The 26,332-nt window shown below is 49.6% G+C and overlaps 1 protein-coding gene across 1 annotated transcript in view; it reads right to left on the minus strand.

The window, feature by feature from the left end:
- The window catches only part of SPRED1 (sprouty related EVH1 domain containing 1), an 82,511-nt gene that overhangs the window by 15,642 nt on the left and 40,537 nt on the right, over positions 1-26,332 (minus strand). Inside the window, exons 6-8 of the mRNA XM_054400700.1 lie at positions 24,188-24,412; positions 13,035-13,203; positions 10,381-10,430 (exon numbers count right to left, since the gene is read on the minus strand). Coding sequence (XP_054256675.1) covers positions 10,381-10,430; positions 13,035-13,203; positions 24,188-24,412 — 444 coding nt within the window. The remainder of the gene's footprint in view (positions 1-10,380; positions 10,431-13,034; positions 13,204-24,187; positions 24,413-26,332) is intronic.

Consider the following 26,332-nt stretch of genomic DNA (forward strand, 5'->3'; position numbering starts at 1 on the left):
CCACAGAAGAGGTGATGCAGCTACAGAAGAGGTGATGCAACTACAGAAGAGGTGATGCAGCTACAGAAGAGGTGATGCAGCTACAGAAGAGGTGATGCAGCCACAGAAGAGGTGATGCAGCTACAGAAGAGGTGATGAAGGCACAGAAGAGGTGATGAAGGCACAGAAGAGGTGATGCAGCCACAGAAGAGGTGATGCAGCCACAGAAGAGGTGATGCAGCTACAGAAGAGGTGATGAAGGCACAGAAGAGGTGATGCAGCTACAGAAGAGGTGATGAAGGCACAGAAGAGGTGATGAAGGCACAGAAGAGGTGATGCAGCCACAGAAGAGGTGATGCAGCCACAGAAGAGGTGACGCAGCCACAGAAGAGGTGATAAAGGCACAGAAGAGGTGATGCAGCTACAGAAGAGGTGATGCAGCACAGAAGAGGTGATGCAGCTACAGAAGAGGTGATGAAGGCACAGAAGAGGTGATGCAGCTACAGAAGAGGTGATGAAGGCACAGAAGAGGTGATGCAGCTACAGAAGAGGTGATGAAGGCACAGAAGAGGTGATGCAGCTACACAACAGGTGATGCAGCTACAGAAGAGGTGATGAAGGCACAGAAGAGGTGATGCAGCTACAGAAGAGGTGATGAAGGCACAGAAGAGGTGATGCAGCTACAGAAGAGGTGATGAAGGCACAGAACAGGCGATGAAGGCACAGAACAGGTGATGCAGCTACGGAAGAGGTGATGCAGCTACGGAAGAGGTGATGCAGCCACGGAAGAGGTGATGCAGCTACGGAAGAGGTGATGCAGCCACGGAAGAGGTGATGCAGCTACGGAAGAGGTGATGCAGCTACGGAAGAGGTGATGCAGCTACAGAAGAGGTGATGCAGCTACAGAAGAGGTGATGCAGCTACGGAAGAGGTGATGCAGCTACAGAAGAGGTGATGCAGCTACAGAAGAGGTGATGCAGCTACGGAAGAGGTGATGCAGCTACAGAAGAGGTGATGCAGCTACGGAAGAGGTGATGCAGCTACGAAGAGGTGATGCAGCTACGGAAGAGGTGATGCAGCCACAGAAGAGGTGATGCAGCTACAGAAGAGGTGATGCAGCTACGGAAGAGGTGATGCAGCTACAGAAGAGGTGATGCAGCTACAGAAGAGGTGATGCAGCTACGGAAGAGGTGATGCAGCTACGGAAGAGGTGATGCAACTACGGAAGAGGTGATGCAGCCACAGAAGAGGTGATGCAACTACAGAAGAGGTGATGCAGCCACAGAAGAGGTGATGCAGCCACAGAAGAGGTGATGCAGCTACGGAAGAGGTGATGCAGCTACGAAGAGGTGATGCAGCTACAGAAGAGGTGATGCAGCCACGGAAGAGGTGATGCAGCTACGGAAGAGGTGATGCAGCCACGGAAGAGGTGATGCAGCTACAGAAGAGGTGATGCAGCTACGGAAGAGGTGATGCAGCTACAGAAGAGGTGATGCAGCTACGGAAGAGGTGATGCAGCTACAGAAGAGGTGATGCAGCTACAGAAGAGGTGATGCAACTACAGAAGAGGTGATGCAGCTACAGAAGAGGTGATGCAGCTACAGAAGAGGTGATGCAGCTACAGAAGAGGTGATGCAGCTACAGAAGAGGTGATGCAGCCACAGAAGAGGTGATGCAGCCACAGAAGAGGTGATGCAGCCACAGAAGAGGTGATGCAGCCACAGAAGAGGTGATGAAGGCACAGAAGAGGTGATGCAGCCACAGAAGAGGTGATGAAGCACAGAAGAGGTGATGCAGCTACAGAAGAGGTGATGCAGCTACAGAAGAGGTGATGAAGGCACAGAAGAGGTGATGCAGCTACAAAGGTGATGCAGCACAGAAGGTGATGCAGCCACAGAAGAGGTGATGCAGCACAGAAGAGGTGATGCAGCTACAGAAGAGGTGATGAAGGCACAGAAGAGGTGATGCAGCCACAGAAGAGGTGATGAAGGCACAGAAGAGGTGATGCAGCTACAGAAGAGGTGATGAAGGCACAGAAGAGGTGATGCAGCTACAGAAGAGGTGATGAAGGCACAGAAGAGGTGATGCAGCTACAGAAGAGGTGATGCAGGCACAGAAGAGGTGATGCAGCTACAGAAGAGGTGATGCAGCACAGAAGAGGTGATGCAGCTACAGAAGAGGTGATGCAGCTACAGAAGAGGTGATGCAGCTACAGAAGAGGTGATGCAGCTACAGAAGAGGTGATGAAGGCACAGAAGAGGTGATGCAGCTACAGAAGAGGTGATGAAGGCACAGAAGAGGTGATGCAGCACAGAAGAGGTGATGCAGCTACGGAAGAGGTGATGCAGCTACGGAAGAGGTGATGCAGCCACAGAAGAGGTGATGCAGCTACGAAGAGGTGATGCAGCACGGAAGAGGTGATGCAGCCACGGAAGAGGTGACGCAGCCACAGAAGAGGTGATGCAGCTACAGAAGAGGTGATGCAGCTACAGAAGAGGTGATGCAGCTACAGAAGAGGTGATGCAGCACAGAAGAGGTGATGCAGCTACAGAAGAGGTGATGCAGCCACAGAAGAGGTGATGCAGCCACAGAAGAGGTGATGCAGCACAGAAGAGGTGATGCAGCTACAGAAGAGGTGATGCAGCACAGAAGAGGTGATGCAGCCACAGAAGAGGTGATGCAGGCACAGAAGAGGTGATGCAGCTACAGAAGAGGTGATGAAGGCACAGAAGAGGTGATGCAGCCACAGAAGAGGTGATGAAGCACAGAAGAGGTGATGCAGCTACAGAAGAGGTGATGCAGCTACAGAAGAGGTGATGAAGGCACAGAAGAGGTGATGCAGCTACAGAAGAGGTGATGAAGGCACAGAAGAGGTGATGAAGGCACAGAAGAGGTGATGAAGGCACAGAACAGGTGATGCAGCTACGGAAGAGGTGATGCAGCCATAGAAGAGGTGATGCAACTACAGAAGAGGTGATGCAGCCACAGAAGAGGTGATGCAGCTACGAAGAGGTGATGCAGCCACAGAAGAGGTGATGCAGCTACAGAAGAGGTGATGCAGCACAGAAGAGGTGATGCAGCTACAGAAGAGGTGATGCAGCACAGAAGAGGTGATGCAGCTACGGAAGAGGTGATGCAGCTACAGAAGAGGTGATGCAGCTACAGAAGAGGTGATGCAGCTACGGAAGAGGTGATGCAGCTACAGAAGAGGTGATGCAGCTACGGAAGAGGTGATGCAGCTACGGAAGAGGTGATGCAGCTACGGAAGAGGTGATGCAGCCACAGAAGAGGTGATGCAGCTACAGAAGAGGTGATGCAGCTACGGAAGAGGTGATGCAGCTACAGAAGACGTGATGCAGCTACGGAAGAGGTGATGCAGCTACGGAAGAGGTGATGCAGCTACGGAAGAGGTGATGCAGCTACGGAAGAGGTGATGCAGCCACAGAAGAGGTGATGCAGCTACAGAAGAGGTGATGCAGCTACGGAAGAGGTGATGCAGCCACAGAAGAGGTGATGCAGCTACAGAAGAGGTGATGCAGCTACGGAAGAGGTGATGCAGCCACGGAAGAGGTGATGCAGCTACGGAAGAGGTGATGCAGCCACGGAAGAGGTGATGCAGCTACGGAAGAGGTGATGCAGCCACGGAAGAGGTGATGCAGCTACGGAAGAGGTGATGCAGCTACAGAAGAGGTGATGAAGGCACAGAAGAGGTGATGCAGCTACGGAAGAGGTGATGCAGCTACAGAAGAGGTGATGCAGCTACAGAAGAGGTGATGCAGCTACAGAAGAGGTGATGCAGCTACAGAAGAGGTGATGCAGCTACGAAGAGGTGATGCAGCTACAGAAGAGGTGATGCAGCTACAGAAGAGGTGATGCAGCCACAGAAGAGGTGATGCAGCCACAGAAGAGGTGATGCAGCCACAGAAGAGGTGATGAAGGCACAGAAGAGGTGATGCAGCCACAGAAGAGGTGATGAAGGCACAGAAGAGGTGATGCAGCTACAGAAGAGGTGATGCAGCTACAGAAGAGGTGATGAAGGCACAGAAGAGGTGATGCAGCTACAGAAGAGGTGATGCAGCTACAGAAGAGGTGATGCAGCCACAGAAGAGGTGATGCAGCCACAGAAAAGGTGATGCAGCTACAGAAGAGGTGATGCAGCACAGAAGAGGTGATGCAGCCACAGAAGAGGTGATGCAGCTACAGAAGAGGTGATGCAGCTACAGAAGAGGTGATGAAGGCACAGAAGAGGTGATGCAGCTACAGAAGAGGTGATGAAGCACAGAAGAGGTGATGCAGCTACAGAAGAGGTGATGCAGCACAGAAGAGGTGATGCAGCTACAGAAGAGGTGATGCAGCACAGAAGAGGTGATGCAGCTACAGAAGAGGTGATGCAGCTACAGAAGAGGTGATGCAGGCACAGAAGAGGTGATGCAGCTACAGAAGAGGTGATGCAGGCACAGAAGAGGTGATGCAGCTACAGAAGAGGTGATGCAGCACAGAAGAGGTGATGCAGCACAGAAGAGGTGATGCAGCTACGGAAGAGGTGATGAAGGCACAGAACAGGCGATGAAGGCACAGAACAGGTGATGCAGCCACAGAAGAGGTGATGCAGCTACGGAAGAGGTGATGCAGCTACGGAAGAGGTGATGCAGCCACAGAAGAGGTGATGCAGCTACAGAAGAGGTGATGCAGCTACGGAAGAGGTGATGAAGGCACAGAAGAGGTGATGCAGCTACACAACAGGTGATGCAGCTACGGAAGAGGTGATGAAGGCACAGAAGAGGTGATGCAGCTACGGAAGAGGTGATGCAGCTACGGAAGAGGTGATGCAGCTACGGAAGAGGTGATGCAGCTACGGAAGAGGTGATGCAGCCACAGAAGAGGTGATGCAGCTACGGAAGAGGTGATGCAGCTACAGAAGAGGTGATGCAGCTACGGAAGAGGTGATGCAGCTACGGAAGAGGTGATGCAGCTACGGAAGAGGTGATGCAGCTACGGAAGAGGTGATGCAGCTACAGAAGAGGTGATGCAGCTACAGAAGAGGTGATGCAGCTACAGAAGAGGTGATGCAGCTACAGAAGAGGTGATGCAGCTACGAAGAGGTGATGCAGCCACAGAAGAGGTGATGCAGCTACGGAAGAGGTGATGCAGCCACAGAAGAGGTGATGCAGCTACAGAAGAGGTGATGCAGCTACAGAAGAGGTGATGCAGCTACAGAAGAGGTGATGCAGCTACGGAAGAGGTGATGCAGCTACAGAAGAGGTGATGCAGCTACAGAAGAGGTGATGCAGCCACAGAAGAGGTGATGCAGCCACAGAAGAGGTGATGCAGCTACAGAAGAGGTGATGCAGCTACAGAAGAGGTGATGCAGCTACAGAAGAGGTGATGCAGCCACAGAAGAGGTGATGCAGGCACAGAAGAGGTGATGCAGCTACAGAAGAGGTGATGCAGCACAGAAGAGGTGATGCAGCACAGAAGAGGTGATGCAGCTACAGAAGAGGTGATGCAGCCACAGAAGAGGTGATGCAGCTACAGAAGAGGTGATGCAGCACAGAAGAGGTGATGCAGCCACAGAAGAGGTGATGAAGGCACAGAAGAGGTGATGCAGCTACAGAAGAGGTGATGCAGCTACAGAAGAGGTGATGAAGGCACAGAAGAGGTGATGCAGCCACAGAAGAGGTGATGCAGCCACAGAAGAGGTGATGAAGGCACAGAAGAGGTGATGCAGCCACAGAAGAGGTGATGAAGGCACAGAAGAGGTGATGCAGCTACAGAAGAGGTGATGCAGCCACAGAAGAGGTGATGCAGCTACGGAAGAGGTGATGCAGCCACAGAAGAGGTGATGCAGCCACAGAAGAGGTGATGCAGCTACAGAAGAGGTGATGCAGCTACGGAAGAGGTGATGCAGCTACAGAAGAGGTGATGCAGCTACGAAGAGGTGATGCAGCTACGGAAGAGGTGATGCAGCTACGGAAGAGGTGATGCAGCTACAGAAGAGGTGATGCAGCTACAGAAGAGGTGATGCAGCTACGGAAGAGGTGATGCAGCTACAGAAGAGGTGATGCAGCTACGGAAGAGGTGATGCAGCTACAGAAGAGGTGATGCAGCTACGGAAGAGGTGATGCAGCTACGGAAGAGGTGATGCAGCCAGAGAAGAGGTGATGCAGCTACACAACAGGTGATGCAGCTACGGAAGAGGTGATGCAGCTACAGAAGACGTGATGCAGCTACGGAAGAGGTGATGCAGCTACGGAAGAGGTGATGCAGCTACGGAAGAGGTGATGCAGCCACAGAAGAGGTGATGCAGCTACGGAAGAGGTGATGAAGGCACAGAAGAGGTGATGCAGCTACACAACAGGTGATGCAGCTACAGAAGAGGTGATGCAGGCACAGGAAGAGGTGATGCAGCCACAGAAGAGGTGATGCAGCTACAGAAGAGGTGATGCAGCCACAGAAGAGGTGATGAAGGCACAGAAGAGGTGATGAAGGCACAGAAGAGGTGATGAAGGCACAGAAGAGGTGATGCAGCCACAGAAGAGGTGATGAAGGCACAGAAGAGGTGATGCAGCTACAGAAGAGGTGATGCAGCTACAGAAGAGGTGATGCAGCACAGAAGAGGTGATGCAGCCACAGAAGAGGTGATGCAGCCACAGAAGAGGTGATGCAGCTACAGAAGAGGTGATGCAGCCACAGAAGAGGTGATGCAGCTACAGAAGAGGTGATGCAGCTACAGAAGAGGTGATGCAGCCACAGAAGAGGTGATGCAGCTACGGAAGAGGTGATGCAGCTACGGAAGAGGTGATGCAGCTACGGAAGAGGTGATGCAGCTACGGAAGAGGTGATGCAGCTACGGAAGAGGTGATGCAGCTACAGAAGAGGTGATGCAGCCACAGAAGAGGTGATGCAGCCACAGAAGAGGTGATGCAGCTACGGAAGAGGTGATGCAGCTACAGAAGAGGTGATGCAGCTACGGAAGAGGTGATGCAGCCACGGAAGAGGTGATGCAGCTACACAACAGGTGATGCAGCTACGGAAGAGGTGATGCAGCTACAGAAGAGGTGATGCAGCTACAGAAGAGGTGATGCAGCTACGGAAGAGGTGATGCAGCCACGGAAGAGGTGATGCAGCTACAGAAGAGGTGATGCAGCTACGGAAGAGGTGATGCAGCCACAGAAGAGGTGATGCAGCTACAGAAGAGGTGATGCAGCTACGGAAGAGGTGATGCAGCCACAGAAGAGGTGATGCAGCTACGGAAGAGGTGATGCAGCTACGGAAGAGGTGATGCAGCTACGGAAGAGGTGATAAAGGCACAGAAGAGGTGATGCAGCTACAGAAGAGGTGATGCAGCTACGGAAGAGGTGATGCAGCACAGAAGAGGTGATGCAGCTACAGAAGAGGTGATGCAGCTACAGAAGAGGTGATGCAGCTACGGAAGAGGTGATAAAGGCACAGAAGAGGTGATGCAGCTACAGAAGAGGTGATGCAGCTACGGAAGAGGTGATGCAGCTACAGAAGAGGTGATGCAGCCACAGAAGAGGTGATGCAGCTACGGAAGAGGTGATGCAGCTACAGAAGAGGTGATGCAGCTACAGAAGAGGTGATGCAGCTACAGAAGAGGTGATGCAGCCACAGAAGAGGTGATGCAGCCACAGAAGAGGTGATGCAGCTACAGAAGAGGTGATGCAGCCACAGAAGAGGTGATGCAGCTACGGAAGAGGTGATGCAGCCACGGAAGAGGTGATGCAGCTACAGAAGAGGTGATGCAGCCACGGAAGAGGTGATGCAGCCACGGAAGAGGTGATGCAGCTACAGAAGAGGTGATGCAGCTACGGAAGAGGTGATGCAGCCACAGAAGAGGTGATGCAGCTACAGAAGAGGTGATGCAGCTACGGAAGAGGTGATGCAGCTACGGAAGAGGTGATGCAGCTACAGAAGAGGTGATGCAGCTACGGAAGAGGTGATGCAGCCACGGAAGAGGTGATGCAGCTACGGAAGAGGTGATGCAGCTACGGAAGAGGTGATGCAGCTACAGAAGAGGTGATGCAGCTACAGAAGAGGTGATGCAGCTACAGAAGAGGTGATGCAGCTACGGAAGAGGTGATGCAGCTACGGAAGAGGTGATGCAGCTACAGAAGAGGTGATGCAGCTACAGAAGAGGTGATGCAGCTACACAACAGGTGATGCAGCTACACAACAGCTGATGCAGCTACACAACAGCTGATGCAGCTACACAACAGGTGATGCAGCTAAACTTTTCTCTCCTTTCCCAGTATCAAACTTGTTAAATACAGAGACTGATAGATATTTGCTTTGATGATGTCCCCATCCTTATGCAGAAATGCAGGAACTAGACAGCATAATCAAGAGGTAATTAGTTTCCTCTAATCTCATTAGGCCCGTAGAAATTGCTCAATTATTAAATCTTGCAACAAAGCTTGTTCAAACAAGGCTCTTCCACGCTGATTAAAGATTGCATTAACTTCGGCACACATTTCCTTCCCTCTGTCAAAAGTCTCCATTCCTCTTTTAAACCCCAAAGATCTACTATTTATAGCAATTTTACTTCCAAAGTGCCTTAAAATAAAGCACTCTAAATAAAGAGCAACAGGTGGCTGCCCAGCCAGCACTTACATCTCTTCTGCCATAAAATGGGAAGAAACAGGAGACTCTTCTGCATCACCACTGCATTGCAGTATCCCTTCTAAATCCTTGACTCTCAGTCTCCCACCATAACTTGATTCCTTACCCTGTGTTCAAAGGAGGGCTGCTGATTTTCTTGACTCTTGAGTTGCAGAGGTTCTACACTGCACCCAGCCACACTGACAGGTAATTTCATGTTGCAGAAATGACAGAACTCTCCCCCCTCAACAAACCACTTAGGAATGCTATCAGTTACCTAAATAGTCACTAAGACACCCTGAGTCACCTTCTTCATTTATCAGCTTCATTTGATTTTAATTATCTGACCTCTGAAAACTGAGATGTGTTAGAATGAAGCCAAGACTGCCCCTGAGACTCTCTAGAGGAAAGAAGAGATGAGCAGCACACAGACACAAGGATTTTACTCTGTTACGTTACAGAGAATAGGTTGGGTTGGAAGGGACCTCCAAAGGTCAGCCAGTCCAACCTCCCTGCACCAAGCAGGGACATCCCCAACTAGATCAGGTTGCTCAGAGCCTTGTCCTGACCCTGAATATCTCCAGGGATGGAACCTCAACTACCTCCCTGGGCAATCTGTTGCAGTGTTCCAGCAGCCTCCTGGTGCAGAACTTGTTTCTCACATCCAATCTCAATCTGCTCTGCTCTCATTTCAAACCATTGTCCCTGGTCCTGTCCCTGCAGGCCTTTGGGAACAGTCCCTCTGCAGCCTTCTTGGAGCCCCTTCAGGTCCTGGCAGGCTGCTCTTAGGTCTGCCTGGAGCCTTCTCTTCTCCAGGCTGCACACCCCCAGCTCCCTCAGCCTGTCCTCATAGCAGAGCTGCTCCAACCCCCTGAGCATTTTCCTGGCCCTCCTCTGGAGCTGCTCCATCAGATCCATGTCCTTCCTGTGCTGAGGGCTCCAGAGCTGGATGCAGCACTGCAGGTGAGGTCTCCCCAGAGCAGAGCAGAGGGGCAGGATCCCTCTCTCCACCTCTGGCCATGCTGCTTTGGATGCAGCCCAGGCTGTGATTTGCCTTCTGTGCTGCAAGCTCACACTGCCTGCTCCTGCCCAGATGTATCCATGACACTTGTTTACACTGGCTTTTGAATTCTATGCATTCTTGGCCACTACCAGGCAGTGCTGCAGCATTTGCTAGGGGATTTGCCTAAAGCATCAGAATTCTGAAGCAGAGGAGGAAGTGTTTGCCATTTCTGTCACTATGACCTACAGAAATTGAATGCTGCAAACAAGGATCACTAAAAACCTGTATCACAACAAGTTCCTGCTTTATCTTCCCAATGCTTTTAAAACCTTCCACCCTTTAACTGTTATCTCAGCATCCTTTCAACTCTAACCACACAATGTTCAATGAAGAGTGAAATCTTGGGAAACAAATAGGATCTACAAGTAAAAAAAATAAAAGAAGATTCCTGATTCCTTTGTTGTTGTGTTTTTTTTTTTCTTTCCCCAGAAGAATATTTCATGTTCCCATGAGCAAAAAGAGGACACAGAACTTAGGACAGGTATTGTGAACTTAAAAATTAAACTCAGGGTGGTTAATCATCATATTGATTAAATATTTACTACCTAGGTTAGGACAGAACATTCTACATCTTTTGGATAACTGTTCTGGAACTCTTTTCATTGGAAGGAAATTTTGCTACTGCTCTTCTTTTGCTTGTTCTCACCAATGAAAAGGAAAAATGTTCCATGAATTTCATGAAATTTGCACAATTAATGGTAAAAAAGGAGAAGACTTACTTGAAGGCAGTCTTCTGCCACTTCAACATCATTTTGGGAGGGTGCATAACCTACAGGAAGAGTAAAGGAAAACAAATAATCAAACAAACCAAATGCAAAACCTCTAAACCACAACAAAGCACACAAGGTTATTGTCTTTTGATTTACAGTTTACTGCTTCCAGTAGTCCACACCATCCTTTAATATCCAGCTGTGATGATAGAAATATGCTGCTTTTCTTTTTTACCCAGTAGCTAGCTGTATTTCATGGGGATTTTACTGAGTGCCACTCATTTCTACATTCTTCACTTTATGTACTTAGTATTCCCAGCCACACACAATCACAGAATTGTCAGGGTTGGAAGGGGCCTCAAGGCTCATCCAGTTCCAAACCCCCTGCCATGGGCAGGGACACCTCACACTACAGCAGGTTGCTCACAGCCACATCCAGCCTGGCCTTAAAATCCTCCAGGGATGAGGCTTCCACCACCTCCCTGAGCAACCTGTGCCAGTCTCTCACCACCCTCTTGGGGAAGAACTTCTTCCTAACATCCAATCTGAATCTCCCCATTTCTAGTTTTGCTCCATTCCCCCCAGTCCTATCACTCCCTGACACCCTCAAAAGTCCCTCCCCAGCTTTCTTGGAGCCCTCTTCAGATACTGGAAGGCCACAAGGAGGTTTCCTTGGAGCTTTCTCCAGACTGAACAACCCCAACTCTCTCAGCCTGTCTTTATACTCCTTTTTTGTTCCCACCTCTATTGTAGAAGCATTTTCCAAATACCCTCAGGAGTCAGAAGCAGGGGAGGCCATTCTTGTTCATGCAAGCATTTTGCAAACTAAAGGCAGATAGATTTGGTTGGCATGAATGCAGAGAGGGCTGCATTTGGCTATAAATCAGCAGAAACTGGGACTGTGAGAGCCTTAGAGAGAAGAGGACTCACGTGCTCTCTAATTATTTCTCTTGCAGGGAGAGGGATGATATCAGCACAATTCAAAAAGAAGTCATTCCAGTATGTCAAGCAGCATTTTCACTTCAGAAATGTTTCTCCCTTTGCTAACATCACACAGAGCAAATCCCTACACTTGCAGCACAGCACAGAGTATTTTGGGTGAATTTCTGCCTTTGAATGACTTCTCGGGAGGCGGAAGGAGCAGTTCTCTCCATTCAGCAGACACCTGGGCTCTGCCCTCCCTCCCTCTCCAGCAACACATTGATCATTTGCAGCTGAGAATTGAGGCTTGATGATCACAGGACCACACAGGATCAGAGGATGGTAGGGGTTAGAAGGAACCTTCGAAGGCCATCGATTCCAACCCCCTGCCAGAGCAGGACCAGAGAATCCAGCACAGGTCACACAGGAACACATCCAGATGGGGCTGGAAAGGCTCCAGAGAAGGAGACTCCACAACCTCTCTGGGCAGCCTGTTCCAGTGCTCTGGGACCCTCACAGTCAAGAAGTTCCTCCTCATGTTGAGGTGGAACCTCCTGTGCTGCAGTTCCTATCCATTGCCCCTTGTCCTATCCCAGGGCACAACTGAGCAGAGCCTGTCCCTGTCCCCTCCCTCTTGACCCCCACCCCTCAGCTATTGATAGACATTGATCAGATCCCTCTCAGTCTTCTCCTCTCCACACTAACCACCCCCAGGGCTCTCAGCCTCTCCTCCCCAGGCACTGCTCCAGTCCCTTCAGCATCCTTGCAGCCCTCCCTTGGACTCTCTCCAGCAGATCCCTGTCCCTCCTGAACTGGGCAGCCCAGAACTGGATGCAATATTCCAGGTGAGGTCTCAGCAGGGCAGAGCAGAGGGGGAGGAGAACCTCCCTGGCTCTGCTGCACACACTCCTCTGAATGCCCCCCAGGACCCCCTTGGCCTTCTTGGCCCCCAGGGCACATTGCTGTGCCATGCAGAACTTGTTATCCACCAGCACTCCCAGGTCCTTCTCCTTGGGGCTGCTCTCCAGCAGATCCCCTCCCAGCCTGTCCTGCTGCAGTTGATTATTGCTTCCCAGGTGCAGGACTCTGCACTTCTCCTTCTTGACCCTCAGGAGGTTCCTCTCTGCCCAGCTCTCAGTCTGTCCAAGTCTCTGAATGGCCTCACAGCCTTCAGGTGTCTCAGCCAAGCCTCCCAGCTTGGTATCTTCTTCAGCTTGCTGACTGCTCCCATCAGGTCAGTTGGCTATGTTACTATTACAGTCCAGTTTTCTACTGACTGATACAAACCTGTCCTCAGCACTACTCTGTCAGTAAGCAAACAAAACCCTTAACAGATACAAAGGGCACTCAGTGGGTCTCAAGTCACTCAGCTTCAGAGCTTATCCTCCAAGAACACAGCTTCTGAGGTAAGCTCCAAGCCAGACACTGCAACCCTCTAGCTTCCTCCATTTCTCCATGTCTAAAAAGAGGAAAGGCAATGCTTTTTATTATGCTGGGATGTTTCTGGGGATCACCTTCCCAGATTTGTGAAGACAGATTAAGACACTTGCACGAATTGCACTTTAGAAATGCCAAAAGTACTATTTAAAACCTGTTAGAATCTCAATCTGCTCTAAGTCAATCCACATCCTTCAAGGCTGGCAGCATTTAATGTCACGCAAAGTGCTCTGACTTGTCTCAGTCACTGAAACAATCAGCACCAACCTCCCCCTCCCCCAGCCAGCTCCAGCTGACACATGTACCTTGAGAAATATCCTCTACTGCTCTCCGAATACCTCTGTCAAAAGCTCTGGCATCAGCAGGACTCTGAAAAGTGAGGCCAAACTTCTTGTCATCAATCTTCCAGTGGTAAAATGTAGGAGTAACTTTGTTGTAAACGAGGTCCTTCTTTAATGTGCATTCCAAGACCACCTTCCAGAAAGAAGGAGAAAGGGAGGGGGGAGAAAGGCATCACTGAGTAAGCCATGACATTTTTGCTGACAAAATGCAGTGGTTGTGAATTACTTGCAAGCATCCATCAGGAAAAAGTCTCACTTGAAAGTCCTCCCTGTTACAAGGATGTAATTAACACTTAATTTCCATTAGGGCCAAATTACTCACTAGGTGCTATGGGTTAAGGACACTTTGTACACTGAGCCTCAGCAGCACAGCTGCAGCTGCTCACTACAGACTTGCTGGATGTCCAGCAAAGGAAAGAGCTTCCCCCTCCCCCCCAAGCAGTACTCTGCTGATATCAAGCACTGCTGTGGCACTGGGAATTTTATTTGTCCACCTATTCCGTAACATGTTTCAGCAGCTCTGTGCTGCTTAGAGACCACATCAGTTTTCTCCTCCAAGGGCCAGCAAGGCAAGAATAGAGGAAACTGGCTTTTATTAGTCAAAAATAAAATGTTTTGGAATCTATTACAGCCTGTACCTAGACAGAGGTGTATTTATGGCTCATACTGAACTCCAGTGAGAACAGTCATTAGGAATATTCAACAGAGATATTTAACCATTACAGGCATGGGTGCACAGTTGGCTACAGAGCAAAGCCACAGCCTTCACATAATTCCCCCACCTGAAATTTACCCAGCAGTGTTAGACTTGATATTTCTTGATTAAAAAAATAATCCAAGGTGAACAAGAAAGGCCAGAGGGGCAAGCACTGATGTGTTCCTGGATGGGTACAGGCACAGGTGTAATAAAATGCTCAGCAAGACAATGGAGGAATCCTAGGAATCAATCCAGGCAGAAGGATGATGGAACTGAGAGCATCCCTGCAGAAAAGGACTTGGGGGTGCTGGGGGATGAGAAGCTGGACAGGAGAAGGCAGTGTGAGCTTGCAGCACAGAAGACCAAAGGCAGCCTGGGCTGCATCCAAAGATGTGTGGTCAGAGATGGAGAGAGGGAATCCTGCTCTCTGCTCTGCTCTGGGAAGACCTCACCTGCAGTGCTGCATCCAGCTCTGGAGCCCTTGACACAAGAGAGACATGGACCTGATGGAGAGGGTCCAGAGGAAGGCCACAAAAATGAATCAAGGGCTGGAGCACTACTCCTGTGAAGACAGACTGAAAGAATTGGATCTGTTCAGCCTGGAGAAGAGAAGGCTCCAGGGAGACCTTAGAGCTACATTTCAGTATCAGAAGGGGACCTAACAGGAAGGCTGGGGCAGGGTTATTTAGAAGTGCTTGCAGTGATAGGATGAGAGGCAATGGAGCCCTGGAGCAGGGTAGATATAGTTGGGACACTAGGAGGAAGTTCTTTACAATGAGAGTGGTGAAACACTGGAACAAGCTGCCCAGGGACCATCAAGTGCAACACCAATGAGTTCATAGCTACTCATAAAGATCCTTTGCTTACTACGTGTTCCTCCTCTCCCTTCTGTGAGCTACATTCTTTAAAAGCAGGAGAAGCAAGGGGGCTGGTGTAGGAAGATTGAATCCCTAAAGTCAGAAACACAGCATTTCAACACTTCACACAGGATCACAGGATGCTAGGGGTTGGAAGGGACCTCTGAAGATCATCAAGTCCAACCCCCACTTAGAAAGATTGTAAACAAACCCAAGATTTATCTAGGACTTGGTTTGGAAATAAAGACTCACCCCCCCTCCACCCTCCCAACTTATTACATTTGATAGAAATTTCTATTATAAAAACATTCTGTGTACTTTCTGTTTTTATTTTTTCCAATTCAAAAAGGAAGATGCTGTGAAGGCTGCACTCAAACTTGAAGGCTCATTTAAAAAGTGATAAATTCAGGTCTTTTTTAGCAGAGAACCAACCCCTACCTGGCTACAACCTCCCTTCAGGTAGTTGTAGACAGCAATGAGGTCTCCCCTGAGCCTCTTCTCCAGGCTAAACACCCCCAGCTCCCTCAGCCTCTCCTCACAGGGCTGTGCTCCAGACCCCTCCCCAGCTTTGTTGCCCTTCTCTGGACACCTTCCAGCATCTCAACATCTTTCTTGAGTTGAAGGTCCCAGAACTGGACACAGCACTCAAAGTGTAGCCTAACCAGTACTGAGAACAGGGTACAATGACTTCCCTGCTCCTGCTGGCCACACTACTCTTGAGGTAAGCCAGGATGCCATTGGCCTTCTTGGCCACCTGGGCACACTACTGGCAGAGCAAAAGCTACTTAATTAATGTTCAAGTATAATGCAGGAGTCAAGAAATGGTTCCAGTCCAGTGCAATGAGACAGTAATATTGATGACAGTAATATGAGGAGAGACTGAGAGAGTTGGGGCTGTTCAGTCTGGAGAAGAGAAGGCTCCAAGGTGACCTTCTTGTGGCCTTCCAGTATCTGAAGGGGGCTACAAGAAAGCTGGGGAGGGACTTTTTAGGCTGTCAGGTAGTGACAGGACTGGGGGGAATGGAATGAATCTGGAAGTGGGGAGATTCAGACTGGACATGAGGAAGAAGTTCTTCCCCATGAGAGTGGTGAGAGCCTGGAATGGGTTGCCCAGGGAGGTGGTTGTGGTCCCATCCCTGGAGGTGTTTCCCCCCATGGCAGGGGGGTTGGAACTGGATGATCCTTGTGGTCCCTTCCAACCCTGACTGATTCTATGATCCTATGACCACTGGAATATTCACTGATTGGAGTCCTACACCTCTCATGTCTTTTGACAGAGATTGAGAGGAAAACAACAGATTGCTTTTGGTTATGCTTTTGGAGGATTCTTTCTAACCTTGAGAGGCCATTGGGGATAACAATTAAGGTGATTTGCCAGTTCAGTGTGAGATTTGGCAGTTGACTCTTGAATGGAGAGAGCTGATAGGAACATGGAAGGCTTGCAGGTCTTCCTCTGTAATGGATCTTCCACTTCACAGATACCAGGAATGAAATTACAGTGGAGAACAGAAGATTCCAGGGCGACCTTGTAACTGCTCCAATACCTGAAGGGGACCTACAGGAAAGCTGCAGAGGGACTTTTTACAAGAGTGTCCATGGATAGGACACGGGGAAAGGGATTTAAATTGAAGGAGAACAGGTTTAGATTGGATCTTAGGAAGAAATTCTGCACTACGAGTGTGGCAAGACTCTGGAATGGATTGTCCAGAGAGGCTGTGGCTGCCTCCTCCCTGGGGGTGTTGAAGGCCAGGCTGGATGAGGCCTTGAGCAGCTGAGTCTGGCTGAGAGGTGTCCCTGGGCATGGTGGGGAGGTTGGAGCAGATGAGCTCTGAGGTCCCTTCCAGCCTGAGCCATTCTAGGATTTCCATTCACCTTTGTATCTCTCCCTTTAGCCAGTTACCTGCTCCTCAAAACCATGAGTTGAAACTTTAGGTTTATCACTCCTGACTCACCATCCCAAAGCTACCACTCACTCTCTTTGTTTTTCCTCCTTCAGTAAAAAATTTGGATGACAAAGGATTGAAGAAGAAAACAGAACAGGACTCTATTAAAATAGACTTTTCATTCAACAGTGTACAATTCACCAAAGCCTAAAGCCCACAAGCTTGAGCCTAATGTCCATCAAGCTCGAAGAGAGCTGCTGTGAACATAGCCAGAGAGAGCAGCAGAGCTGCCTAGGTTAGGAGGGAGTGCAACTGTTTGTTCTGAGCAGGCTGGCTGGAGCCAGAGCTAGGAAGGTGAGTACAATAAAGGAGGAAATGTGTAATTATGTCAAAGCCTTCATGAAACACCCTAACATTCCCAAGCAGATCTAAACAACCCCAGCAGAAGAGTGGGGAGCATTCCATCTCCTAAAAAAATTCAGTGGTGCCAACACTTTTGATTTCCCTGGGGTGTGTTCTGTGAACCCCATGAGACATTTTGCATAGTTTGGTACTGCATAAAGAGTTTGGAACTTCTACATACAGAAGGGTATGCATTGTCCCTCTGTCCTGGGACCTGGGGAGGCCACACCTGGAGTGCTGGGGTCAGCTTTGGGCACCTCAGTACAAGAAGGACATTGAGGGGCTGGGGGGGAGCAGAGAAGAGCAACTGAGCTGGGGAGGGGCCTTGAGAATGAGTCTGATGGAGAGCAGCTGAGGGAGCTGGGACTGTTTAGTGTGAGGAAGAGGAGGCTGAGGGGAGACCTTATCACCCTCTGCAGCTACCTGAAAGGACAACAGAGAGAGTCTGCTGCTGGTCTCTTCTCACAGGTCATGAGTGATGGGACAGGAGGGAAGGGCCTCAAGCTGCACCAGGGGAGGTTCAGGATGGACATTGGGAAGAATTTTTTCACTGTAAGAGTGGTCAGGCACTGGAACAGGTTGAGGTGGTGGAGTCCCCATCCCTGGAGGTGTTTAAAGGCTGTTCAGATGTGGTGCTTAGCAATGTGGTTTGGTGGTGACCTTGGCTGGACCTGATGTTCTCAAGGCTCTTTTCTAGCCTGAGTGATTCTGTGAAGCCTAAAGCTGCTTCATCAAAGGGCTGACAGCAACCTCTCAGCCATACAAAGAAGCAATGAGAAACTCCTCCAAGAAGGAACTTCCATATTCTGATGTTCAGTCCCAAAGTTTACACAGCTGCCTTACAGACTAAGGTCCAGCTGCTGACAGTCTGTAAAATACATGGAGAGATCCTGACCACTGCAATGGAGTTGTAGTTTCAGCAGCAGGACACAGGGAAGCAGCAGCTAAAGCTAATTTACAAGCTACAGAGAGGAAAGATTCCTCTTTCTTTTTAACTATTTAAGAAGCACCTGGAAGACATAGAATCATAGAATCAGTCAGGGTTGGAAGGGACCACAAGGATCATCCAGTTCCAACCCCCCTGCCATGGGCAAGGACACCTCACACTACAGCAGGCTGGCCAGAGCCTCATCCAGCCTGGCTGCAAACACCTCCAGGGATGGGGCCTCAACCACCTCCCTGCACAACCCATTCCAGGCTCTCACCACTCTCATGGGGAAGAACTTCTTCCTCATGTCCAGCCTGAATCTCCCCACTTCCAGCTTTATTCCATTCCCCCCAGACCTATCACTACCTGATAGCCTAAAATGTCCCTCCCCAGCTTTCTTGTAGCCCCCTTCAGATACTGGAAGGCCACAATAACATCCTCAACAAATCCCTCCCTCTGGATGTCAGGTTGCTGTGGAACGAGTTCCACCTTTCTCCTAACACATAGGCTCAACAGCAGTACTGTGTGATTCCTATTTACCAAGGATGGGCTTAGGTTGGAAGGGACCTCCAAAGGTCACCTAGTCCAAGTCCCCTGCAGTCAGCAGGGGCATCCTCCACCAGAGATATCTTGGGTTCTGAATTCCATTTTCTTTCTGACCTGAGGTCATTCAAAATCCAAGCTTCCCCATGTCCCAAGTGCCACACTCCAGGCTTTCCAGGATAAGGGAATTTCTGTACCTTTTTCTGGAAGCTGAGCCAGTTCACAAAGCAAAGACCTGACTGGCCAGAGGAAATCAAATTATAATCTGCTTATCCTGGTTATTCCAAGCAAGGCTCCCTTTTTGTTTTCTGCTCCACAGAAGTGTCTGCAGGCATAGCAGCGTGCAGGGAGTGACCTGCAAAGCCCTGCTCCAGCTGAGTGACTTCCAGATGCCACTGCAGCTTCAACATCCACTAAGACACAGGTGCTCCAAGTCTGAACTGCTGAGATGTTCAGGATGGTTCAGGATGCCTTTGTTTTTCTTTTTGCAAATCCAGTGGCAGAGCAGAGGCCATGGCTCACTTTCAGGACTGGTAAGGTGTACCCAGATTTACACAGCAAGGCCACCCTAAGGTGCGATCACAGAGATACAGCAGATTCAGCAGAACTCTTCCTCAGAATAAGAAGATTATCACAATGTGGTCCCTACTCAATAGCAAACCTGATAACACAGAGCCAGAGAATGGCTTAGGTTGGAAGGGATCCTAGAGACCAACTGCTCCAACCTCTCTGCCATGAGCAGGGACACCTCCCAACTAGACTCAGCTGCACATAACTTGTACTTTGTAAGGAAAAATACCAAAGGCATTTCATGCCACTGAACTGATCCTGCAGGGTTGTCTCTGTTGAGAGCACAGCCTTCTCCACTCTTCCAACAGGCAACTACATTTCTCTTGACCTTTTCTTTGAATTATGCAATTGTAGAACCACAGAATCACTGAGGCTGGAGAAGACCTTTAAGATCATCCAGTCCAACCACAACCCAACTGCCATGGCCACTAAACCATGTCCTGAAGCACCACACCTGCAGCTTCTTGAACACCTCCAGGGATGGGGTTGTTTAGCCTGGAGAAGAGGAGGCTCAGGGGTGACCCCTCTGCTGTCCTCAACTACCTGAGGGGAGGTTGTAGCCAGGTGGGGGTTGGTCTCTTCTCCAAGGCAAGCAGCAGCAGAAGGAGGGGACACAGTCTCAAGTTGTGCCAGGGGAGGTATGGGCTGGATATCAGGAGGAAGTTCTTCACAGAGAGAGATTTCCTATTGGGATGTGCTGCCCAGGGAGGTGGTGGAGTCACTTACCCTGGAGATGTTCAAGAGAAGCCTGGATGAGGCACTTAGTGCCATGGTCTGGTTGATTGGATAGGGCTGGGTGATAGGTTGGACTGCATGATCTTGGAGGTCTCTTCCAACCTGGTTGATTCTATGATTCTATCATTCTATTCTATGGTGGCTCCACCACCTCCCTGGGCAGCCTCTTCCAACCCCTCACCACTCTCTCACTGAAGAACTTTTTCCTCCTGTCCAACCTAAACCTCCGCTGGCACAACTCCAATCCATTACTCTCATCCTATCGTTGGTTGCTTGGGAGAAGAGACCAAGCCCAGCCTCACTCCAACCTCCTTGCAGGTAGCTCTAGAGAGCAATAAGATCTCCCCTCAGCCTTCCCTTCTCCAGGCTAACCAACCCCAGCTCCCTCAGCTGCTCCTTTTATGGTGCCCTCCAAACTCCTCCCCAGCGTTGCTGCTCTTCTCTGGACACCCTCCAACACTTCAAGGTCTTTCCTATCCTGCGGTGCCCAGAACTGAGCCCAGCACTCAAGCTGTGGCCTCACCAGGGCCCAGCACAGGGTCATGACCCCTTCCCTACTCCTGCTGGTCACACTGCTTTTGATCCAAGCCAGAGTAACCTCCTGTCAATTCTATTTGGACTAAAAACCCCAAGTGTTTGGCTTCCTTAAAGAAAAGGTAAAAAACTGTGCTTGAAGAGTGAATCCAGAGGAACACCCCCAGAACAATCACAGAATAACATAAATGTGAACGCACTGATGACACTGACAGCACAAGGATCAGGACAGGCAGTGACTGGATCCCTGTCCAACAGAGGACTTTGTTTCTTTTATGTCTTGCTGCATACTGTGTTAATTCATTACACATTAGCTGTTGCTTAGAAGTGTGTTATTTGAAGTCTGGGGGAATCCATGCACGCACAGCTTCCTTTCACTCCACTACCAAAGCATCACTGGCCCTGAAATATTCTTCCCCCCAGTTTCCATCTGTATTTGTTAGTCCCCTGACCTTTATTCAGTTCACTGGACAGATGTTCTTGCTAGATGCATTTTTTCCATCTTTTATCCTGTGTTTTTGAGGGACTGACTTCCAACAACTTCCTAAATTGCATGGTTTGAAATGAGAGCAGAGCAGATTCAGAGTGGATGTGAGGAACAAGTTCTGCACCACGAGGCTGCTGGAACAATGCAACAGGTTGCCCAGGGAGGGAGTTGAGGCTCTGTCCCTGGAGATATTCAAGGTGAGGCTGGACTAGGCTGTGAGCAACCTGATCTAGTGGAGGATGTCCCTGCTTGGTGCACGGGGTTGGGACTGGATGACCTCTGTAGGTTCCTCCCAACCCAAACCATTCTTTTGTCTATAATTAAGGTCAAAATCTGCCCTGAGAGACCAGAAGGTGACATTTAGGGGCAGTAGAGTTGGGGGACAGATGAACACAGCACAGGACACACACACACACACACACACAAAAAAAAACCAAGGAAAACCCAGCCCAAACCCCCACTCTTGAAGCCCATAAAGGTTTGCAAACCACATTTGTGCTAAGATGAGTTGGATTTGGGACGGGAAAAGGAACAGAGACATTTAAAGCCTTCTACCAGAAGTGGAAATGAAACAAGGCTTGCCCAGAGGAAGCAGGAGAGGAAGTGCAATCAGAGCAGGAGACTGCTGGCTGGGACATTTTCATCTGCGTGTGGGAGAAAGATGAAGGCAGCCCTCAGCTCTGAGCATTTTATTAGCCTCAGGTTTTGAAGGGCGAGCTGGGAACGTGGAGAGCGTTAAGAGAAAATTGTCAACTACCTCTCAAGGCAATTTAGCTCCTCCAAAAACAGGCTAAAAAAAAGTTCTGAGGGGAACTACTGCAAAGTGAGGAAGGAACTGCAGGTGCAGAGAGCTGTGCAGGAACACAGGGTGCTCTGCTAAGAGCACTACGCCTCGCTGAAACTGCTGAGTCAGCACTATTGCTATTTCTGTGCTCTCTTCCTACAGCACTCACAGGCAAGGCAGGGAACTCAGCAGCCCTGCCTCAAGGAAGAGCCTTTGGGATGCTAGAGAAGAATCAGCTGCTGAGGATCAGGAGCAATTCTACAACTTTTACACCTACAAAGGGGTCAAAATATTGTTAGGAGAGAGTAAGTTCTGAGAAAGCAGCCCTGAGGGAAAGGACTTGGGGGTGCTGCTGGGGGAGAAGCTGGACAGGAGCAGGCAGTGTGAGCTTGCAGCACAGAAGGCAAATCACAGCCTGGGCTGCATCCAAAGCAGCATTGCCAGCAGAGCCAGAGAGGTGATTCTGCTGCTTTGCTCTGCTCTGGGGAGACCTCACCTGGAGCACTGTGTGCAGGTCTGGAGCCCTCAATACTGGAAGGACATGGACCTGATGGAGAGCCATGACAATGCTCAGGGGGGGTTGGAGCAGCTCTGCTATGAGGACAGGCTGAGGGAGCTGGGGGTGTTCAGCCTGGAGAAGAGAAGGCTCCAGGCAGACCTAAGAGCAGCCTGCCAGGACCTGAAGGGGCTACAGGAAGGAAGGAGAGGGACTGTTTGCAAAGCCCTGCAGGGACAGGACAAGGAACAATGATTTGAAATGAGAGCAGAGCAGATTGAGATTGGATGTGAGGAACAAGTTCTGCACCAGGAGGCTGCTGGAACACTGCAACAGGTTGCTCAGGGAGGTGGTTGAGGCTCCATCCCTGGAGATATTCAAGCTGAAGCTTGAAGAGGCCCTGGGCAACCTGATCTAGTTGGGGATGTCCCTACTGACTGCAGGGAGGTTGGACTGGCTGAGCTTTGGAGGTCCCTTCTGGCCTGGACCATTCTATGATTCTATAGAAGTCATTGAGAAGGAGGTTTTGTGCTTTGCCCACTTCTCCTTGTTTCCACAGTCAGACATGCTTTAGACACCTGTCTGGCACACAAGCAACCAAGCAAGCCTTAGGAAGCCAATCTTGTCTGCCATAGGTCTGCAGGTAGAGATGGCTGAGATCCTACACTAGTGTGTGCTTGGTGAGGCTGACTTCTGTGATACTGTTTAAGACAAAGTTTATTACTGCTCAAACCAGAGCAATTCATGGACCTATCAGATTCATGCTTTCTTCCAACACAAAAGTTATTTTCATGCAAAAAGGCTGCTTTATGTCATAGCCAAATCCCACAACTAGCTGAATAATTACTGTGGAATTCATAGAATGGCTTAGGTTGGAAGGGACCTTAGAGATCAGCTCTCCCCCAACCTCCCTGCCAGGATGCCTCTCAACTAGATTTGGCTGCTCAAAGCTTCATCCTGCCTGGCCTTCAACACCCCCATGGAGGAGGCAGCCACAACCTCCCTGGGAAGCCTGTGCAAGAGTCTCAGCACCCTCCTACTGAAGAACTTCTTCCCAGCAGGCATAGGAAGTTCCATGGAAACAAAAGGAAGAATTATCTCCCTGTGAGCGTGACAGAGCCCTGGCATAGGCTGCCTGGGGGGGTTGTGGAGTCTCCCTCTCTGGAGACATTCAAGACCTGCCTGGCTGTGTTCCTGTGTGACCTGCTCTAGGTGACCCTGCTCTGGCAGGGGGCTTGGACTGGATGAGCTTTGGAGGTCCCTTCCAGCTCCTGGCATTCTGTGATTCTATTAAGATCCAGTTCCTTCAGATTTTGCTTCTAACACTGCCATTAAACACAGCCTCATTGGTATATAAACCAGTTCACAAGATTCAGCTTTAACTAGTGAGGAAAACAAAAACCAAAAACAAGGACAGCAAAATGTTTCCCCAAATGGATGGAAATCTACAATGAAAAAAGGGGAAGGGGAAAGGGGAAAGGGAAAAGGGGAAGGGGAAGAGAAAGGGGAAGAGGAAAGGGAAGGGGAAGGGGAAGGGGAAGGGGAAGGGAAAAGGGAAGGGGAAGGGGAAGGGGAAGGGGAAGGGGAAAGGGAAGGGGAAGGGGAAGGGGAAAGGGAAGGGGAAGGGGATAGGGAAGGGGAAGGGGAAAGGGAAGGGGAAGGGGAAAGGGAAGGGGAAAGGGAAGGGGAAGGGGAAAGGGAAGGGGAAGGGGAAGGGGAAGAAGAAAGGGGAAAGGGAAGGGGAAGGGGAAAGGGAAAGGGAAGGGGAAGGGGAAGGGGAAGGGGAAGGGGAAGGGGAAGGGGAAGGGGAAGGGGAAGGGGAAGGGGAAAGGGGAGGGGAAAGGGAAGGGGAAAGTGAAGGGGAAAGTGAAGGGGAAAGGGAAGGGGAAGGGGAAAGGGAAGGGGAAGGGAAAAGAAAAGGAGAAAAGGAGAAAAGGAGAAAAGGAAAGGAGAAAAGGAGAAAAGAACAAAACTCAAAACATTTGAAAGTTCCTAAAAGCTCAACCTGTTTCATTCTAGAAATGCAAAGTATTACACCAAAAACCAACACCTTGGCTCTTCAGACAGACAATCACTGCTCTGGATAAAAGCTCAGCAACATCATGCAACTGAGGCAGCAAATTTAGTTCCTAGTCTACAAGCACCCAGGAGCTATCCCCTGCTCTTTGTAGTTTTAACATGAAAGGGATGGAAATTGTTACCGTTTTATCCCTGAGTCGTTCTCCATGGATAAGAAAATCAGCACAGCTATTCTCTTCCTGGGGAATGACTTTGAAGACTGTGACACAGCTCAGTCCACCCCCTCCAAGTGGTAACCATCCACCACTTGAGTCATCCCGGGTCATCACCACAGCTCGCACTCGTGCATAACTATTACTGGAAGAGATGCAAAAGAAGAGGTTAAGTTTTCCATCAACACAAACCAGCTAAGGCTGGGTAAAAACAAACAAACAAACAAACAACAAAAAACCCCACAAACCACAACAACATCACAAAGCAAAGAGCAAACCAACAAAACCACAATCAAGATCACAGTAATTAACTTTGTGGAGGTTTGGTCCTTCTGTAACAGTCACTTAGAAGAAACCAGTTTAATATAGAAGCATAGAATGGTCTGGGTTGGAAAGGACCTCCAAAGGTCATCCAGTCTAACCTCCTCTGCAGTCAGCAGGGACATCCTCCATTAGATCAGGGGTTGCCTAGAGCCCTGTCCAGCTTCACCTTGAATCTCTCCAGGGATGGGGCCCCAACCACCTCCCCGGGCAACTAAAATGTTCCTCTGTATTTTTATGTCTCCATTAGGACTTCTTGGAGCTTCCATCTTATTCCTTGGTAAAGAAATGTAATCAGAATTCACACTGATACTGTCCTAACAGCTGCACAGTCAGTGAGGTAGTGAGAGAGGGCCAGGGCTGGGAAGAGAATAAGAATCAGCTCAGGATTTATTTTAGCCGAATCAGGAAGCCAGTCAGCTACCATGAAATTGCACAGAAAAGAGAACAAGCAAGCAGAAAGAGGTCAGGCCTGCTGCCACTGCAATCCAAACAAGAACAGGCTCCTAGCCAGGAGCCCAGTTTCCCTCCATGTCTCCTCCCCTGCTTCCCACGCACACAGCCTGTCCTCTGCAAGGCTAGGTCAGGACACACACGCTGTGGGCTTCAACAACAGAACCAGTTCCAGCTACTTCAAACCTCCTATTTGCAGTGGCTACCAGCTGGTTCCCTCCTGGATTGGCAGGCTGTGGAAAATGACTTGCATTTGACACCATTTCACAGCTTTTTCCATCGTGGAGCATTTTTACACAATAAACAAAACGGTTATCACATCAGGAAGAGAAAGGCAAATTTCTTCTTCAGAGCCTCAGGGGGAAAATAAATAAATAAATAAAATAACCAAAAGGTTCTGGTGATCTTCTCTCTCAGCTTTTATTTAATTCTTTTAAGTTAAATGACACAGTTTGGTTTTGGTTATGAAGTGGCTGCTCCATCAGCTGGAAAAAATCCATGGTGTACCAAGGATGTTGTAAGAGCCTACATGTGAAGTGTGCTTTACAATGTGAATCACAGAATTATCAGGCTTGGAAGGGACCTCAAGGATCATCCAGTTCCAACACCTCACACTCCAGCAGGTTGCTCACAGCCACATCCAGCCTGGCTGCAAAAACCTCCAGGGATGAGGCTTCCACCACCTCCCTGGGCAACCTGTGCCAGTCTCTCACCACCCTCACGGGGAAGAATTTCTTCCTAACATCCAATCTGAATCTACTCATTTCTAGTTTTGCTCCATCCCCCTCAGTCCCATCAATCCCTGACACTCTAAAAAATCCCTTCTCAGCTTTCTTGTAGCCCCCTTCAGACACTGGAAGGCCACAGTATGGAACAGTCCACAGGTGAACCTTCTACCACTTCAAAAGAAGGAAGCCTCATCATAGTTTTGCAACAGATTTCTGAGGAAGGGTTTAAATACTTATGCCAGTTAGAATCACAGAATTATTCAGGCTGGAGAAGAGCCTTGAGATCATCAGGTCCAGCCATGAGCCCTGCTCTGCCAAGGTCACCACCAAACCACATTGCAAAGTTCCACATCTGAACAGCCTTTAAACACCTCCAGGGATGGGGACTCTACCACCTCAACCTGTTCCAGTGCCTTTTTCACTCTTGATATGAAAAAGTTCTTCCCAATGTCCATCCTGAACCTCTCCTGGTACAGCTTGAGGCCCTTCCCTCTTGTCCCATCACTCATGACCTGTGAGAAGAGACCAGCAGCAGCCTCTCTCTGTTGTCCTTTCAGGTAGCTGCAGAGGGTGATAAGGTCTCCCCTCAGCCTCCTCTTCCTCACACTAAACA

The sequence above is a fragment of the Indicator indicator genome, chromosome 4 (genome assembly GCF_027791375.1).
Source record: "Indicator indicator isolate 239-I01 chromosome 4, UM_Iind_1.1, whole genome shotgun sequence".
NCBI classification, from domain to species: Eukaryota; Metazoa; Chordata; class Aves; order Piciformes; family Indicatoridae; genus Indicator; species Indicator indicator.